Here is a 20,445-nt window from a genome sequence, read left to right on the forward strand (position 1 = left end):
AGAATACGAAATATGACTGATACCATTTTGATATGATACCTGACCCCTTGGAAACTAAGAACTCTGCGAGTTGCCTGAATATGATCAGAAAAAATATTTCTTCGTTTTACTAACGTCGTTGTCAAATTTCGTTACAAGCAATTGTATTTAAAAAATTTAATTTCATTAGGTAAAGTTTTGTTTGAGACACTTCAAACTTATATAAACACTTCAATTGTACAAAAATTACATACATATTTAATTCATATCATTCATTAGCGAAGTTTCTGTAGATGTCTTCTCCAGATTGCAGCGAGCTTATAAAAGTTATATAAGATTTAAAAAATACACTCATGTGTTTCCGGCTGTTTCATCATTTTTTATGAAAGCGGCTTTAAGCTCAATTCAAAGATTTAAGTATCAATTTAAAATTGAGTTTCTACTTTTTCATCTTTATAAGATGAAGCTTTGTTCGCCTGTCGTTTGAACGCGGGATTTGTGACAAGAATCATGACCAGCAACACAAACACGCCAGTGAAGACGGCAAAGAAGTTTGAGATGGTTCCCCAAGCAGGATATTCTGTGTATCGTTTTCCCGTGGTCCGCTCCACAAAAGAATTTATGCGCGTGAGGCCAGTCATGACTGTTACAAAAGCCAAGATGAAGGTAGCTGCTCCCAGAAATCGGTGCAATGGCAACATTTTTGCCTTCACACTTTCAGAGAGCTAGAAAAATTACCTTGAAGAAAAAATGATCATTTTGACATTTGAAGTCAAATTTATCAATTTTGAAATCAAATTTAACTTTAAACAATCACAAGTGATTTATTTAGAGACCTTTCAATTTCTTAAAGTTACGAATCAATTTTTTGAAGCCAACATTTTAAAAACATAAATTTTGTCGGCTTAAAAAATGTGTTGTGGAAAACCCAACAAGCAAAAATGGCTAGTTTGAAAGGATTATGCAGTTTATCAGTGGATAGCGAAAACTGTATGTGAGTTCCGCAATTTGTGACTGGCTCGGCGTCGCATCTGCAACGAAAATGCGGATCCCGCAAACAAAACTTGGACTCAGCAGAAAAATGCAGTACTCCCGGGTGTTGCTGATGTTGATGAGTTCCTTAAACTATTCTGCTAGAGCAAGATTTGGAGTGAGTGCACTGTGTTTTAACCATTAGTTTCTAGGATTCTGCAAAAGCCAAGAAAACCATAAAGAGAAAAGAAAAACAATCTTTTTAATAGTTAACCAGCCAGAGCCCTAACTCGAAGGTTAAATATTTATGGTTAACTAAGTCATGGCTATCCTACAAGCGCTCATCTTGTAAATAGCAGTGCACGTGCGATTAAAACCCGCAATCATATGATTGCAGGGCGCCAGCGCTAACGATGCGCCACAAAACCACAATCTTGTTGCGGATGTCGCAAAAGTGTCTTCCAAATTAAACCAAAAATTACAATATGCATTTCACTTTTTGTATCAGATTTGATGCTTGTCTGATGCTTAAGTCAAAATTGCTGCCAAACTCTGATGTTTGAACAAAAGAATTTTATAAAGCACGATGAGACGTTATTTAAATTAATTTTACCACCGGTGTGACAAATGCGACCACTCCAAATGCGTACTGGATGAAAAATAGGGCGATGGTGGCTGCCCCGTACCAGGAGTGGGAGCTGTACATGGGGTTGTTGCCGAAAACAATCTTCCTCCGTGCCACAGTGTAGGTCCCCAGACAGATGAAGAGGATTGCAAGAGCATGGACAAATCCGTGCAATAGCTTGACAATCAGTTTCGGAATCTAAAACGCAATAAACCAAAATCTACCAATCTGCAGCTGCTTTAAATCACTGCAGCTGTTGCCCAATGCCAAAGTGAAAAATAATCAAGGCCACAATTAATTATTCTGTAAACTAGCACTTGAGAGAACCACCGGCAAGACTTGAGAGGCTTAAAAATAGTTGCTCATCAATTTGCCCTTACTCGAAATGATTTAAAATTGAAGGGGAATATGAGCCTCTTTCAAACAAACATAAACCTGGGGGCAGATCCCCAATTTTCTTGAGGGGCGGCGCCCGAACTGAAATTTCATGCATAATAATCGATTTTATTGGATTTTCATTGTCAGTTTCTACAAAATAACAAAAATAATCGATTATAATCGATTGAAAATGGATTATAATGATAATATTTTTTAAGCAATAAAATCCCAATATAATCGATTATAATCGATTATAATCGATTATTTTTTAAAAAATAATAATCCATTTTAATCGATTATAATGGATTATAATCTATTTATTCAAATCTTTTTGTGTGTTGTTTTCATTTTTTCATAATTTTGTTAAATTATAGTTAGTTATTTTGTTCTGTTGCTTAATTTCATTTTTTCGTATTTTCAATCGAGTTATTATCAATTGAGTTACTACAGTTAGATTAAGATGTCCCCTAACTAGAAAGAGAGGGGGTACGCCGTGGTTGGGGGTACGTCGTGGTTGGTGGATACGTGGGGGATGAGGGTACGTGAGGGGGGTACGTCGTGGGTTTGGGGGGATACGTGGGGGGGATGGGGGTACGTCGTGGGTTTGGGGGTACGTTGGGGTGCGTGAGGAGCTGGTCAAAAGTGCTGTTTTTGGGCACTTTTTGGAAAATTATTACATATTGGCCGCCCCTAGATGAACGTGTTCGTTCAAGTTTTGCAGAAAGTTGCAAAAATTAGAGTCATTAATTACAAAATTTAATCAATTTTCATGGAATTTAAGTACAAAAAAAATCCATTATATTGAATACAAAAATGGATTATAATCGATTATAATGAATTATAATTGATTTAAATTTTTCCAAAAAATTCGATTATAATCGATTAAAAATCGATTACGTGGTCTAAATTTGACATGATAATCGATTATATAGACAACATTTTAGTCAACAAAAATCCATTATAATCGATTATTACCCATGAACTTTTGGTGCGGGCGAGTGCGGATTTTCAAAAAGTTTCCGATACTTTCGACGACCTTTTTTGTCTAAATTTTTTTTGCTGAGGTCTCCCAATTCACTATTAAAACGCCGTTTTGGGCACTTTTTGGGAGGTTTTCACCAAAAGTTGCTTTTTTTGGCGTGCGCTTTATAGGCCGGCGGTCAAAATGGATTCCGTAAAAAAACCCAAAAAAGGCCTGTAGATGCTCAGTGAATCGAGCCACTGCACAAAACCATTTTCAAATTTTTTTGCTCGAGTTTCTTCGTTTAACGGTCAAAACTACCAACCTGGATTGTCCTGGTGAATCTGAAAACTATATTTGAGTTGCCGAAGAGAAAGATCATGCCAATATACATGAAGATGGGATGATAGGAGAAGAGAGCTGAGTCATCTTTATCGAATGAATATCCCTCGTAGTACTCGTTCAACCAGTCGACGAGTAGGACCAAACTGATGATACCGCAAACTTCAGCCAGTATAACCAAAACTATCATCAATCGATTGCCCCCCACAAAAGTTTCTGCTGATGTCATGTCGTTTCTTTGCTCAGGCATGGCCTTGCGCGTTTTGCTTTCTTGCCGAAAAAGTTGTAAAAATGTTCGAAAGACAAAAAATCATTTGTGTATCCGCAATTGCCTTGTTCGTGCGCTGGTTATGCACTACCAAATATATCGGATTTCTCTGAAGAATTAATTTTTTTTTGTTTAAATTGATTTAAGAGCGAGGTTGGAAACAGAAAAGTGAATGTGATTTTAGATAGCTCAAATTAAACTCTGTCAACTTCAATGAATACGAAAAACCAAATGGTTTAGAATTTAGTTCAAAAGCTAAAGTCAAAAACTATTTATATCACAGGGGAGGCAGTGCATGTTTTAACACACCTTTCATTAAACCAAAAGAATAAAATCTAAATTCGAAAAATTGAACTTCACCAAGTAAAATGAGAGCTCAGCTCCCATCAGCAATGATTACAGCGCCAATCTCAGATAAAATTTTTTTACAGGACAAGGAAGGCAGTACAAATTTCACCTCACCATTTCAAATCAAAAGAAAAAAATCAAAAAATGAAAAATTAAAGGTTGTACAGTACAGTGCTGATTTAAATTATCCGGACAAAACGAATAAAACTTGAATTTCCAAAGCGTTTTTCTCAATTTGGGTTAAGATTAGACGAAAAATGAAGTTACAAAAGTTGCTGAAAATGTTACCAGAATTAATATGGTGCCATTTTTTCTCCGAAATTCTCAACAAAAATTTTACCCCAAGAAGAGTCATTTTGGCTTTTTTCAAAAATTCAAGAATTACGCTGAAACTACTTTGTTAATTGATAAAAAAATTATGGCACAGGAAGCCTCTTACGCAGCTCAACAAAGTTTAGGAAGAGTTAAATCTTCAAAAGTTTGCGCAAATTGTTTAAATTTTATTTTTAAGCAAAAATTCTGGGTTTTATTTAGTAAAAATCACATTTATTGACTATCAAGTGAAAATTTTTTCTGTTATACTGGTTTTTGGAGATTTAATCCTTCATAGACTTTGTTGAACTGCGTAAGAGGCTTCCTGTGATATAATTTTTTTATCAATTAACAAAGTAGTTTCAGCGTAATTCTTGATTAATTGAATAAAGCCAAAATGACCCATTTTTGGGGTAAAATTTTTGTTGAGAATTTCGGAGAAAAAATGGCACCATATTAATTCTGGTAACCTTTTAAGCAATTGTTGTTATGTTCATTTTTTTTCGTCTAATCTTAACCCAATTTGAGAAAAACGCGTTTGAAAATTGAAGTTTTGTTCGTTTTGTCCGGATAGTTTCAATCAGCACTTTATAATGAAAATTAAAATTGCATCACTTCAGATTAAAATTCAAAAAAATAAGACTACATGTATCAGGCGAAGACTTGAATTATTCGACTGACTTTAAGGTCTATGGAGCAGTGTTCGCTTTAAAAAATTGATACATTTCTGAAATTTTTTTATTGTTAAGAATTTTTTTAATAACTAGACCACCCACACGCCATATGAAAAAAAAACAAAAAATCCGTTATATTGAATACAAAAATGGATTACAATCGATTATATTGGATTATAATTGATTTAAATTTTTCCAAAATAATCGATTATAATCGATTAAAAATCGATTACGTGGTCTAAATTTGACATGATAATCGATTATATAGACAACATTTTAGTCAACGAAAATCCATTATAATCGATTATTACCCATGAAATTTTGGTGCGGGCGGGTGCGGATTTTCAAAAAGTTTCCGATACTTTCGACGACCTTTTTTGTCTAATTTTTTTTTGCTGAGGTCTCCCAATTCACTATTAAAACGCCGTTTTGGGCACTTTTTGGGAGGTTTTCACCAAAAGTTGCTTTTTTTGGCGTGCGCTTTATAGGCCGGCGGTCAAAATGGATTCCGTAAAAAAACCCAAAAAAGGCCTGTAGATGCTCAGTGAATCGAGCCACTGCACAAAACCATTTTCAAATTTTTTCGCTCGAGTTTCTTCGTTTAACGGTCAAAACTACCAACCTGGATTGTCCTGGTGAATCTGAAAACTATATTTGAGTTGCCGAAGAGAAAGATCATGCCAATATACATGAAGATGGGATGATAGGAGAAGAGAGCTGAGTCATCTTTATCGAATGAATATCCCTCGTAGTACTCGTTCAACCAGTCGACGAGTAGGACCAAACTGATGATACCGCAAACTTCAGCCAGTATAACCAAAACTATCATCAATCGATTGCCCCCCACAAAAGTTTCTGCTGATGTCATGTCGTTTCTTTGCTCAGGCATGGCCTTGCGCGTTTTGCTTTCTTGCCGAAAAAGTTGTAAAAATGTTCGAAAGACAAAAAATCATTTGTATATCCGCAATTGCCTTGTTCGTGCGCTGGTTATGCACTACCAAATATATCGGATTTCTCTGAAGAATTAATTTTTTTTTTGTTTAAATTGATTTAAGAGCGAGGTTGGAAACAGAAAAGTGAATGTGATTTTAGATAGCTCAAATTAAATTCTGTCAACTTCAATGAATACGAAAAACCAAATGGTTTAGAATTTAGTTCAAAAGCTAAAGTCAAAAACTATTTATATCACAGGGGAGGCAGTGCATGTTTTAACACACCTTTCATTAAACCAAAAGATTAAAATCTAAATTCGAAAAATTGAATTTCACCAAGTAAAATGAGAGCTCAGCTCCCATCAGCAATGATTACAGCGCCAATCTCAGATAAAATTTTTTTACAGGACAAGGAAGGCAGTACAAATTTCACCTCACCATTTCAAATCAAAAGAAAAAAATCAAAAAATGAAAAATTAAAGGTTGTACAGTACAGTGCTGATTTAAATTATCCGGACAAATCGAATAAAACTTGAATTTTCAAACGCGTTTTTCGCAAATTGGGTTAAGATTAGACAAAAAATGAAGTTAACAAAAATTGCCTAAAATGTTACCAGAATTAATATGGTGCCATTTTTTCTCCGAAATTCTCAACAAAAATTTTACCCCAAAAAGAGTCATTTTGGCTTTTTTCAAAAATTCAAGAATTACGCTGAAACTACTTTGTTAATTGATAAAAAAATTATGGCACAGGAAGCCTCTTACGCAGCTCAACAAAGTTTAAGAACGGTTAAGTCTTCAAAAATTTGCGCAAATTGTTTAAATTTTAATTTAAAGCAAAAATTCTGGGTTTTATATAGTAAAAATCACATTTATTGACTATCAAGTGAAAATTGTTTCTGTTATACTGGTTTTTGGAGATTTAATCCTTCATAGACTTTGTTGAGCTGCGTAAGAGGCTTCCTGTGATATAATTTTTTTATCAATTAACAAAATAATTTCAGCGTAATTCTTGATTAATTCTATGAAGCCAAAATGACCCATTTTTGGGGAAAAATTTTTGTTGAGAATTTCGGAGAAAAAATGGCACCATATTAATTCTGGTAACCTTTTAAGCAATTGTTGTTATGTTCATTTTTTTTCGTCTAATCTTAACCCAATTTGAGAAAAACGCGTTTGAAAATTCAAGTTTTGTTCGTTTTGTCCGGATAATTTCAATCAGCACTGTATAATGAAAATTAAAATTGCATCACTTCAGATTAAAATTCAAAGAAAAATAAGACTACATGTATCAGGCGAAGACTTGAATGATTCGACTGACTTTAAGGTCTATGGAGCAGTGTTCGCTTTAAAAAATTGATACATTTCTGATTTTTTTTTATTGTTAAGAATTTTTTTAATAACTAGACCACCCACACGCCATATGAAAAAAAAAACAAATAACAAATAGCAGCCATACAAAAAAAACAAATAACAGACTTCCTGTTTCAAGTTACGAGTTCTTGTTCACTGTCGTATTGCTGGTACTACGTTACTCTTATCGGCAGTTTAAAAAATTATTTGAACAAACGTTTTTTTTCGGATCGTACAACCTACCTTCCAGGTTTGAAATCTATATCTCTTCCAATACAAAAGTCAACAATAAAAACAATGACGCACAACAACATCAAACAATTTAATCAAAATTGATTCAGTCAGAATACGATATCGAGTTGAAAGCGATTTTCCCCGAAAACTCAACAAAAAAATAAAGCTTTAAAGTTAGGCTATTGAGGTATGAGAAACGGAAAAATTTTAACCATGAGCAAAACGATTTTCCGCTGCACCCTCCTTGTTTGAATGAACTTTTGTTATGTTTGTATCCTAAACAAAAAACATGTAAAAAGCAGGTCAGCCTAGGGTTCCACAATATATTGGATGGAAGCTATTTTAGCTAAACTCTAGAAAAAATGTAATAATCGAGTGTCTTTCCTGTTTTTCTTTTATTTTTTCAACTTCATCTTTTTGTTGTTCAAGAGAAGCGTTTTTCGCTGGTCTTGAATAAAATGCAGACAGTATCAATTTTAGTAGTAAGATGATCTATCAAACTCATTTCTAGTTTGTGAACTCGACCTTTCTATCTCAAATTAATTTTTAAAACCAAATAAAGCGATAGTTAGGGTAGAAGGAGCAGCAAATTTCCTAGAGAGGAACACGTTTCAAGAATTTAGAAATGCACAGCCTCTGAAAACCCAACTTCATACTGTCTCGATATTCTGTTGCAAACAAAAGTTGTTTCTAACAGCGGTTTACAAGTCGCCCAGCCTAGTGCACAAAATGAGAGTTTCCTTCAATCTTTATTGATTCAAATGTTTGAATTAAAATTGACACTGATGATAAACGTTTATTAAGTGGAGACGTTAACATTGATGTATCTGCTGTGACTTAAAATAGACTGCAACTCCTTGAAAAAGTGGAACTGCTGAATTTCATTGTGATGTTTGGACAAAATGACATCTTGTGTGTTACACAGAAAACTCAAAAAACCTTAGATTTGGCCTTTGAAGTTTTCCATTCGTCACTAAAAATATTGAACACGAAATCACTGATCACTATGGTGTTGAAGTTGGCTTTATGTTTGGCCTCATAGAAGTCTGTGAAAAGAAAGATGTCAAAGCAGAAATTATGGAAAACTGAAAAAACAGGAATCGAAAATGGTGTTCAATTATTTTCTGCATACAAAAGTGATCAAAGTGAACTTGAAAGTAGTGAAAGTAGTATCGATGAAAAACGTGTGTTCAAGCAACAGCATGTTCGAAGTGCTCTGGATGCAAATATACCATTGTCAGAAAGAAAGGCAAAAAAACTGGCTATCGAGTGATATTAAAAAAGCGAGTGCTATAAAACGCCAACTTACGAAAAAAAACTGAGACCACAAACTGTCAAAGTCAGAAAAATAGTATTGGAAAGGAAAAGAAAAAGCTATAATGGCATTTTCTTTGAAAACACTGAATAACCGAAGAAAAACTTCTTATGATTATGTGAAAGTAGTTGAAGGCAAAAATAAATCAAGAGTAAAAGTTGAAGAAAACTCTATAACTGCACCAGATATAAAGAACTATAGTCACAATCGGACCAAAAATTTTATATGAGTTTTCAGAAAAAAATTTTTAAATTGGGTTACAAATACAAATTCTTTCTTTCTATCACAAATTGATGAGCTGGAAGCTTATGACACAATAAAACGAATAACCAACAAAGAAACTACAGATGACTTTGGTCTGTCAAACTACCTAATTAAAATAGTTAATCCGATTATAACAGCCCATTAGACCAGTATTTTTAGCGAGATATTTAGCAAAGCACTTTATCCCATATGTCTTAAAGCAGCAAAAGTAGTTTTCAAGTCACTTCCAAGCCCTATGGAGCTTTTTGTTAGTTCCTGTTATTGGAAAAAAATTTGCCGAAACAATTTACCTTTTTTTCAATATTTTTGACTTCTCAAGCAAAATGGTTTTTGCATGAAACGCTCTTCAGTTGTTGCTATTGTTGAAACTTTAGAGAGTCTTATTGAGAGCATAAACATCTGTAAATTTGCGCACTACAAACTCTTAGATCTATCTAAAGCTTTCGATAATGTTTACCATAATGTTTTTATTCACATGTGTCCTCTTTACAGGCTGAGAGGAGTTCCCTTAATTTTACTCAATCCTACCTCAGCAATAGTAACCAGTCTGTTTTCTATTCAAACAATTCGTTAACAAAAGAGAAGCTCCATTGTGGGTACCTCATGGTTCTGGTTTTGGTCCCTTGCCTTTTCTTATTAATATCACTGATCTTCCGTACATACTACATTACAGTGAATGTATTCTCTATGCCGATATCAATAAACATTTTGGAGCAATAAACGAAATTACAGAACTTAAAAAAGATTTGAAAATAAAATCAGACTGGATGAAAAATAATAAATTTGTATCAAACAAAAGAAAACACCGAAAAAGAATACTAATGATAAAAAAAACCTTGAGAGAGAACTAAAAAACGAGCAAACTAAAAAGTGGAGCTAAATAACTGGGACGAGTTTTTGACTCAATTCTCAATTTCTCAACTCAGCTTTTCTCATTAGATTATACAATCAGTTATAGATTCAAAAATCAATATGGTGTTATAATATACGGAGCTGCCAACAAAACCACTTTAAGAAGTCTGCAAGTAGAACCAAGTTAAAAATTCATATTGGGTTTCGGCTAAAAACACAAGAAGAAAAGACAATAAAAAACGAGTGCGTTTGCTCAGTCAATGTATTACACGTATACGAACGAAACAAATTACTCTCTAAAGTAATAAGACGAGACCATAAGAATGACGATGTGAACATTTTTGTTCACAAAAATAGAGTACGGCAGTTTACTCAATACCACTAGAAAATTAAAAGAACTGACAACAAAAAAAATAACTTGAAATAACAAAATTTTTTTATCTTTGTGAAAAATTAGTTTAAGAAAAACATCCTTAAATACTTGAGGCCAAATAGTCTATATACAACCTTCTGCATAAATTCAGAGATACGTATAAATTGAGAGGGACTCTTTTTACAAATTGTTTCCTTGAAAAAGTTTCGAGAATTTTTTTTGAAAAAGATCATTTAGTCATAAAGCGTACACCCGAAAAACTTCTTTCAATTGAAATAAAACAAAAAATTTAAAAAACAATTTTCGTTTCTGAAAATTATTTGTTTTGCTAATTTTGTGTTTGTCTTTATTTTTGAAAAAAAAACGCATTAATAAGATGCAAGATAAGTGAACTAAAATTTTAAGAAGTTTCAATTTTTTCTTTAAATCTGATATCGTACATAGGTTAAACAATCAGTTCCATATGACATAGTATTTATTAGGAAACTATCAGCGGCGCTTCAACAGGATGAATCATCGTCTGCGTTTGCCCAAGTTGGTGCTCTTTCAATGATAAGTTTTCTAAACTGTTAGATTATTGCACAACTTGAAATATATTTTTTAAAATCTTTTTCGATGAGCATTTTCTCAATTACTTCATTTTCATGTTTAAAAATTAGCCAAAATTGTGCCATCCCGTCATCAAATTTCATTACACCAAGTTTATACTTTCAAAGAAAGTTGTCTATGTATCAAATAACAAGTGAAGCGTAGAAAAATTCAGGCCAAAAATTTTTGCCACCATAGTTTAATTTTTTTTTTACCACAAGAGCTTAAAAATTATCCTAAATAGTTCAATGGATTGGACAACTTATCAGTAGATTTTGCAGACACTTCTCAAGGTTTGATTTAAATTGTTGTCCAAATTGTTGTTAATCTGTATAAATTTTCACAAACTCTCAACTTTCATGTCATCTAAGAATAATTGTCTCCTCTAATTAAGAGAAAAGTTTTGGAATTTTAAGGCAAAAGAAAACAATCGTTCAGTCAGTCTCGCGAAGTTGTTCGAGAGAAGCACCATGTCCATTCTGAGATGCATTTGTTTCGACTGTAGTTTTTAGCTTTAAAAAATGCGTGTTGTCTGCTAAATTCAAAATTCCTTGCTTAATCTCCTCGAAAAATTCCATGTGGCTATCGTTCCACTAAACAAGTGTTTTTTTTTTAGTAAAGGGCTTGAGGGGCTTCCTAAAGTGGAAAAACAAGTTATTTGAACAGATGATTGATCTTAGTTTCTTAAAAAAACTTACTGATACGAATGTCTTCAATAGCTTTGATTTTGTCAAACAATTGTGAAAAGCTTGGTTTCTTTAGGAGCAAGCCTCTCGTTTTACTTTTGGAGAAATTTACTCTTAACGTATTAAACGGCGAAATTCAATTGCCTAAAGTTGGAATTTTGTTTGGCATAATGCAAAATCCGTAAAACCAAGTAGGAAGTTGATAGGTTCCCGGTTTTATTGTCACTTTTTATTTTAAAATTGCTTTTTATTTTTTTTTTGAAATTAAGAGAAAATTGACAAGGCATTTTTTAAATTAAAAATCTTGCGTAAACTTCTCCAACATAATCAATCAAAACTTGGGGGGCCAAGTCCTTGACTAATTCGTGTATTTTGGGCTTTATTATTTGTTCTTGTACATCTGTTTATTGATGGCTTTTGAGTCTAAGCCAATTTTTGAACTTGTCCTTTTATAAGTTGTGACGACTGGAGTAATCACAGTTTTATAGTTTTTTGATACGACCTTGTACATTAAGTCGGGTTTAGTTCTGTTCTTACTGAAGTCAGCACCTGCACGAACACAATTACCTCTTAACTGTATAGGTTTCAATTGTTCGTAGGAGTGAAAAACTTTAGAGCCATTTTTAATCTATCGTTGGAATATTTGACTACTGTTGGAATATCTGGCTTAAAGTTTCGAATCTTTTTCTTCATCGCCAAAAGAAACAATGTTTTGTGATTACCGGAGTTTTTGGCGTGGAAGTAGGAGAGTGTTGGAGAGCGATTTCAATCCTGTGGTTACGTTATCGTGAACAAGGATATTATTTATGCGGCAAACAAAAAGCAAAAATGGTGATAATCGTGAAACCATGTAGGAGTCATCGTTAAGAACAAATGGCAAACAACTGAAACCAGAAAGTCGGCACTGCTTGTTTATCTGTGGCGTTAATTACGCTGTCTCAAATTCGCTAAAAATCCTTGATTGATTGTTTCACTTGATAGACTTTTAGATGTGGCTCTGGTAACTTCAATTCGTGAAGGACGTTTTTCTGAATAAAAATAGATAAAACTAACTGGGCTTGCTGAGTCTACCTGAATGTTTAAAGTCACCTGTTTTTTTTCCGAGCCCAAAAAACAACAATTTCCTTATTGTTTTCCTGTCATTTTTGCAGATTGTAGTGATGTTCAAAACAGAATCATCCTTGTTATTGCTCTGTCCGGATATTGACTAAACATTGATAACACTACATTATTCTGTGTTTACTCAGTTTCTTTTTACGTCCAGTTAATCCAAAGGATAAACATTTCTGTATGATCTACAAATTGAGTATCCAAAACGATTTCATTTTTACATCGAGGTGTACAAAAACTGGTAAGTGATCTTTGTTTTGACAGATTGTAAATTGATTTTCTTGGTGGGCGTACTGCTAGTTGACCCTATGAAAAAGTACAGCCTATTCTAACAAATTTGATCTTATGCTCAATGTTACCTTGTATCTCTTTTGACAAGAAATAGATGAAATTTTTTTTGTACAGAAGAGCCATTGGATTTAAAACTGTTTGTCATCTTGATGTCGTTTGTAATTCGTTTCTGATCTGCGGTGATTAATTCTACAAACGGGGGTAGAGTTTCGGCCAGGAAACTTTGCTGTGTATGGAAGTTTTTCACAATAATTATGAAAGTTTTTCTTTCCACTCATCTTCTTCGGCGGAAATTTCCCTTTTTTTGCTCTTTTAGATAACGATTCCCAAAACTACTCTAACAATTCTTTTTCACGTTGTTTATCGATAAGCAGTGTATGGCTCTCGATTGTTAATTTGACTTTTTTCACAAAATCTGTTGCCAATCGATCTCAAACTCTTTGAATGGAATCCGAAGGATTTTTATTCTCCTGAAATTTGTCCAAGGATTTTTATTCTCCTAAAAATTGTCCAAAATTTTGGTCACTCTCTTTTTCCAATGCGAGGCTTAACATCGATCGCATTTTTTTTGTCCGCTTTGTCAAATTGCATTGCAATCAAAAAGTTTTGTCTCGGTCTTCATCAATGCTAATTTTCCATGGTACATCTTTTTCTGATCTCTAGTGTTTATCTTTTGCGATTTGCTGAATTTCGGTTTCGCCTTCCGTCGGATTTTCTAAGAAGGCAGGTTTAGAAGGTATCAAGCTTACTAGATTTTTAACATTTTTGTTTTGTTTATAAATGGGTGGATGGGTAGATCTACGAATGGTTTTGCCAAAATGATGTATTCTTCTCACACTTGGAACAAAATGTTTGACTGCGCCAAGATAAAGTGTTCCTTTGTTACAGCGAACTTTAGTTATTCACAATAAAAGGAAAAAAAATTAAAGAATGATATAATTTAAGCCTTAAATTGAAGCCTTTCAAAATTTAAGCCTTAAATTGTTAGACAGCGTTCTCTCCGTCAGAGAGAGGTGTCGTTTCAAGGTGCAAAAAGAAGGACCGGTTAAAATGATTTTAAAATAGGATTGATTAAATAAGAAAAATTAATTACAATCTGTTTGGGTGTTTAGGGGGTCAAATCCTTCCTGAAAAAAGAGTGTGTCCGTGTGTGTGCGAAGAGAAAGAAAAAGAAGTGCCTCCCACACCGACTCATCGTGTTACTGCCTCATTTCGACCCGTATTATGCAGAGCAGTTCGACCCGTATTATTTTATGTCAGAAATAGTCAGTCCAAGTAACTACTTGTTCGAATTATTCAATTCAAAAGGTGTCAGGAAAAAATTTTACAAAATTTTTTGATTTTTACAATTTAATATACAAACTATTTTGAGAACAAAATCTCTTGTAACAACTGCACACCATAGCAGAATCCAGGGGCTCCTCCCAAAGCACTAAAAAGACCCTGTTTTGGTCAAATTTTCTGAGCCACAGGCAAAAATTTGAAAAACAGACCAAAAAAATTGCGTTTTAGGCAGTTTTTAGAAAATTTTGACCAAAAAAATTGCGTTTTTTGGCGCCCCCCTTAAAGTAAGTATATATTGGCGCCGAAGGCGCCTTTAGAAATATTTTAGATTGCGTCGCCAAATATGGATATCCCCCTGAATCCGCCCTTGGCAGAACCATTGAGGAGTTTTGAATATGATTGCTAACTCTATAAGAAACTTGACTGAGATGGTGCTGTCAATTTAGACACAATAAAACAGACAAAAAAAACAAATCAAAATGAAAAAGCTTTGAGAATGGAGAATTTAGACAAAGTAGAATTGCGTTTCTCAGACGTAAAAAAACGAATAGTTGCCCTAAAACAAGAGTTGCTTTTTCAAGTTTAAAATTCGAAATCCCGCAAAAGGCTTTTAGGGGTTGCAGTGGATTTAGTAAAAAGTTTTTTGAAGTTTAAGCACCAAAAACCCTCAAAAAAATGAATAATTTCCAAAATCAGTTTAAAAAATCAGGACTGAACTCAATTTTTTGAGGGGGCAGCGCGCGCCAAAAAAACACACTTTGAGTTGATTGCCAATTTTTGAAATCGTGCTTTTTAGAAGGTTTACATAGACGACCGGGCTAATTTCCTCGTCACAGTTATATAATTTTTGAATAGGAACTTGTAATTTAATTTGTTTTAGTTATGTTTATACTAAAATCAACAAATGGGCGAAATCAACAACCTCTTAACTGTATTGGTTCGTTGAAAGGAATATCTCTTACGCCAGTGTAACTTTTCCAATCTGTTGGCTTATTTCACTAACGTTGGTATATTTGGTTTTAAAATTCTGTTTTTTTTCCAACTGTAGCAGTGTTTATGTGGTTTTTGGTGTTTCTGCAGATTTTTTGTGTTTCAGAGAGACTTCAATGCCACTTTTGGGTAGATTTTCGTGACCAGGATATAATTTATGTGGCACTCACTTAGGAAAAAAAGACAGTCACCGAGAAAATATCCAGCTGAGAAAATTGGGTTGACTAGTGTCCCTGTTGTGCTAATTACGCTGTCTAGGAGTTTGCAGAAAAAAATCCTTGATTAATTGTTCCACTAGATTGACTTTTAGATATGGATCTGGTAATTTCAATTCGTAAAGGACGTTTTTCTGGATAAAACTAACTGGGCTTGCCGTGTCTAGCTGAATGTTATCGCAGATTGTAAGGATGTTCAAAACAGAATCATCCTTGTTATTGCTCTGTCCGGATATTGACTAAGCATTGATAACACTACATTATTCTGTGTTCACTCAGTTTCTTTTTACGTCCTGTTGATCCAAAGGATAAACGTTTCTGTATGATCTACAAATTGAGTATGTAAAACGATTTGATTTTTACATCGAGGTGTACAAAAACTGGTAAGTGATCTTTGTTTTGACAGTTTGTAAATTGATTTTCTTGGTGGGCGTACTGCTAGTTGACCCTATGAAAAAGTACAGCCACCTCTAACATATTTGATCTTATGTTCAATATTACCTTGTATCTCTTTTGACAAGAAATAGATGAAAAAATTTTTGTAGAGAAGAGCCATTGGATATAAAGTTGTTTGTCATCTTGATGTCGTTTGTAATTCCCCTCTCATCTGCGACGATTAATGCTTCAAACGGGGATAGAGTTTCGGTCAGGAGTTTTTGCTGTGTATGGAAGTTTTTCACATTTTTTATGAAATTTTTTCTTTCCACTCATCTCCTGCGGAAATTTCCTTTTTTTTCGCTCTTTTAGGTAACGATTCCCAAAACTACTCTAACAATTCTTTTGCACGTTGTTTATTGATAAGCAGTGTATGGCTCTCGATTGTTACTTTGACTTTTTTTCACAAAATCTGTTGCCAATTGACCTCAAACTCTTTGAATGGAATCCGAAGGATTTTTATTCTCCTAAAAATTGTCTAAAATTTTGGTCACTCTCTTTTTCCAATGCGAGGCTTAACATCGATCGCATTTTGTTGTCCGCTTTGTCAAATTGCATTGCAATAAAAAAGTTTTGTCTCGGTCTTGATCAATGCTAATTTTTCATGGTACATCTTTTTCTGATCTCTAGTGTTTATCTTTCGCGATTTGCTGAATTTCGGTTTTGCCTTCCGTCGGATTTTCTAAGAAGGCAGGTTTAGAAGGTATCAGGCTTACTGGATTTTTAACATTTTGTTTTGTTTATAAACGGGTGGATGGGTAGATCTACCAATGGTTTTGCCAAAATGATGTGTTTTTCTCACACTTGGAACAAAAATGTTTGACTGCGCCAAGATAAAGTGTTCCTTTGTTACAGCGAACTTTAGTTATTCACAATAAAAGGAATAAAAATTAAAGAATGATATAATTTAAGCCTTAAATTGAAGCCTTTCAAAATTTAAGTCTTAAATTGTTAGACAGCGTTCTCTCCGTCAGAGAGAGGTGTCGTTTCAAGGTGCAATAAGAAGGACCGGTTAAAATAATTTTAAAATAGGATTGATTAAATAAGAAAAGTTAATTACAACCTGTTTGGGTGTTTAGGGGGTCAAATCCTTCCTGAAAAAAGAGTGTGTCCGTGTGTGTGCGAAGAGAAAGAAAAAGAAGTGCCTCCCCCCCCCCCCTGACTCATCGTGTTACTGCCTCATTTCGACCCTTATTATGTAGAGCAGCTCAACCCGTATAATTGTATGTCAGAAATAGCCAGTCCAAGTAACTACGTGTTTGAATTATTCAATTCAAAAGGTGCCAGGAAAAAGTTATACACAGTTTTTTGATTTTTACAATTTAATATACAAACTATTTTGAAAACAAAATCTCTTGTAACAACTGCACACCATAGCAGAACCCAGGGGCTTCTCCCAAAGCACTAAAAAGACCCTGTTTTGGTCAAGTTTTCTGTGCCACAGGCAAAATTTTGAAAAACAGACCAAAAAAATGCGTTTTAGGCAGTTTTTAGAAAATTTTGACAAAAAAAGCGTTTTTTGGCGCCTCCCTTAAAGTAAGTTTATATTAGCGCCGAAGGCGCCTTTAGAAATATTTTAGGGTGCGTCGCCAAATATGTATATCCCCCTGAATCCGCCCTTGGCAGAACCATTGAGCAGTTTTGAATATGATTGCTAACTCTATAAGAAACTTGACTGAGATGGTGCTGTCAATTTAGACACAATAAAACAGACAAAAAACAAATGAAAATGAAAAAACTTTGAGAATGGAGAATTTAGACAAAGTAGAACTGCGTTTCTCAGACGTAAAAAAACGAATAGTTGCCCTAAAACAAGAGTTGCTTTTTTCAAGTTTAAAATTCGAAATCCCGCAAAAAACTTTTAGGGGTTGCAGTGGATTTAGTAAAAAGTTTTTTGAAGTTTAAGCAGCAAAAACCCTCAAAAAAATGAATAATTTCCAAAATCAGTTTAAAAAATCAGGACTGAACTCAATTTTTTGAGGGGGCAGCGCGCGCCAAAAAAACACACTTTGAGTTGATTGCCAATTTTTGAAATCGTGCTTTTTAGAAGGTTTACATAGACGACCGGGCTAATTTCCTCGTCACAGTTATATAATTTTTGAATAGGAACTTGTAATTTAATTTGTTTTAGTTATGTTTATACTAAAATCAACAAATGGGCGAAATCAACAACCTCTTAACTGTATTGGTTTGATTAGTTCGTTGAAATGAATATCTCTTACGCCAGTGGAACCTTTCCAATCTGTTGGCTTATTTCACTAACGTTGGTATATTTGGTTTAAAAATTCTGTTTTTTTTCCAACTGTAGCAGTGTTTATGTGGTTTTTGGTGTTTCTGCGGATTTTTGGTGTTTCAGAGAGACTTCAATGCCACTTTTGGGTAGATTTTCGTGACCAGGATATAATTTATGTGGCACTCACTTAGGAAAAAAAGACAGTCACCGAGAAAATATCCAGCTGAGAGAATTGGGTTGACTAGTGTCCCTGTTGTGCTAATTACGCTGTCTAGGAGTTTGCAGAAAAAAAACCTTGATAAATTGTTCCACTAGATTGACTTTTAGATATGGATCTGGTAATTTCAATTCGTAAAGGACGTTTTTCTGGAGAAAATTAACTGGGCTTGCTGAGTCCACCTGAATGTTTAAAAACACCTGTTTTTTTCCGATTCCAAAAAACAACAATTTCCTCATTGTTTTCCTGCTTTTATTGCAGATTGTAGTGATATTCAAAACAGAATCATCGTCGTTATTGCTCTGTTCGGATATTGACTAAGCAATGATAACACTACAGTATTCTGTGTTTACTCAGTTTCTTTTTCTATCCATCTGATCCAAAGCTTAAACATTTTCTGCATGATCTACAAATTGAGTATCCAAATTGTTTTCATTGTTAAAACGAGATTTAAAAAAACTGGTAAATGATCTTTGTTTTGACAGATTGTAAGTTGAACTTCTTGGTAAGCGTACTGCTAGTTGACCCTATGAAAAAGTACAGCCACCTTTAACAAACTTGATCTTATGTTCAATTTACCTTGTATCTCTTTTGACAAGAAATTGATGAATTTTTTTTGTGCAGAAGAGCCATCGGGTTTAAATTGGTTTGTGATCTTGATGTCGTGTGTAATTCGCTTCTCATCTGCGCGAATTAATGCTACAAGCGGGGGTAGACTTTCGGTCAGTAGTTTTGCTGTGTATGGAGATTTTTCACATTATTTATGAAAACTTTTCTTTCCACTCATCTTCTCCTGCAGAAATTTCCTCTTTTTTCCTCAAATAATTTTTTTTCACGTTGTTTACCGATAAGCAGTGTATGGCTCTCAAATGTTACTGTGAATTTTTTTCACAAAATCTGTTGCCAATCGATCTCAAAATCTTTGAATGGAATCCAAAGGATTTTTATTCTCCTGACTTTTGTCCGAAATTTTGTGTACTTTCTTTTTCTAATGCGAGGCTGAACATCGATCGCAATTTGTTGTCCGCTGTAACAAATCGCACTGCAATAAAACATTTGTCTCGGTCTTGAACCACTGTTCATGTGATTACCGGATTTTGTCGTGGATGTAGTAGAGTGTTGCAGAGCGATTTCAATGCCCGCTCTGGTTACATTATCGTGAACAAGGATATTGTTTATGCGGCAAACAATCAGAATAAGTGGTAGTCATTGTGAAACGAAACCATCTGGGAGTCATCGATAAGAACTAATGGCAGTCATCGTGAAACCAGAAAATATTGGCACTGCTTGTTTATTTGTGGAGTTAATTAAGCTGTCTGTAAATTCTCTAAAAAATCCTTGATTGATTGTTCCACTAGATTGATTTTTAGATATGGATCTCGTAATTTCAATTCGTTAAGGACGTTTTTTTGCAAAAAAGCTAACTGCGCTTGCTGAGTTTACCTGAATGTTTAAAATCAACTGTTGTTTTCCAATTCCAAACAACAACTACTTCCTTATTACTCTCCCGTCATTATTGCAGATTGTAGCGAGTCTTAATACAAAATCATCATCTTTTTTATTCTGTCCGAATTTTGACCAAACATTGATGACACCACGACATTCTCTGTTTAATCAGTTTCTTTTAACATCCAGTTGATCCGGAGTATAAATATGTTCTGCATGCTCTACAAATTTAGTATTCAAAATGTTTTCATTTTTAAATCAAGATTTACACAAATTGGTACTTTATCATTAACAGATGTACAAAGTTCTTGCTGGGTGTACTGCTAATTGACCCTATGAAAAAGTACCGCCAAGTTTAACATTTTTTTTGGCTTAAAAGTACGTTCTATCTTTTTTGACAAAGAAATGATTTTTGAAAACTATTGCTCAGAAGAGCCGTTAAAACCTTTTTTTTTTTCAAACGGGTGTAGAAGTTTGGTCGGGAATTTTTGCCGAGTATGGGAAATTTTCATATGAATTGTGAACATTTTTTTATCCACCTATCTTCTCATGCGGAACTTTCGCTTTTTTTTGCTTTTTTATCCAACAATTCCAAAAACTGCTCTAACAACTTTTTTTGCGTTGTTTACGGATGAACGAGGTATGTCGCGTTTGTTATTTTGGCTTTTTTCCTTGAACTCTCTGGCTTATTGATCCCAAACTCTTTGAATGGAATCCAAAGGGACTTTTTTTATCCTGAGTTTTGTCTGAAACTTTGTTTATTTTTTT

The 20,445-nt window shown here is 34.0% G+C and overlaps 1 protein-coding gene across 1 annotated transcript; it reads right to left on the reverse strand.

Annotated features, from left to right (window-relative positions):
- Positions 1-320: 320 nt before the first annotated feature.
- Positions 321-3,744, reverse strand: LOC134856771 (putative transmembrane ascorbate-dependent reductase CYB561 homolog). The gene is made up of 3 exons (XM_063873042.1): positions 3,241-3,744; positions 1,565-1,774; positions 321-704 (listed from the first exon to the last, which is right to left on the reverse strand). Exons 1-3 carry the CDS (start codon positions 3,505-3,507, stop codon positions 405-407), a joined length of 777 nt encoding a protein of 258 aa, XP_063729112.1. The 5' UTR covers positions 3,508-3,744; the 3' UTR covers positions 321-404.
- Between the last annotated feature and the right edge of the window lie 16,701 nt (positions 3,745-20,445).

The sequence above is a fragment of the Symsagittifera roscoffensis genome, chromosome 1, assembly GCF_963678635.1.
Source record: "Symsagittifera roscoffensis chromosome 1, txSymRosc1.1, whole genome shotgun sequence".
Classification (NCBI taxonomy): domain Eukaryota; kingdom Metazoa; phylum Xenacoelomorpha; order Acoela; family Convolutidae; genus Symsagittifera; species Symsagittifera roscoffensis.

What these genes read in the sequence shown, in the direction of transcription:
- LOC134856771 (XM_063873042.1), bottom strand. Translation starts at nt 3,507, where the DNA reads ATGCCTGAGCAAAGAAACGACATGACATCAGCAGAAACTTTTGTGGGG. An exon ending in GATTCACCAGGACAATCCAG is followed by an intron (nt 1,775 to 3,240) that starts GTTGGTAGTTTT and finishes ATTGCGTTTTAG; the next exon opens with ATTCCGAAACTGATTGTCAA. An exon ending in TCGCATTTGTCACACCGGTG is followed by an intron (nt 705 to 1,564) that starts GTAAAATTAATT and finishes TAATTTTTCTAG; the next exon opens with CTCTCTGAAAGTGTGAAGGC.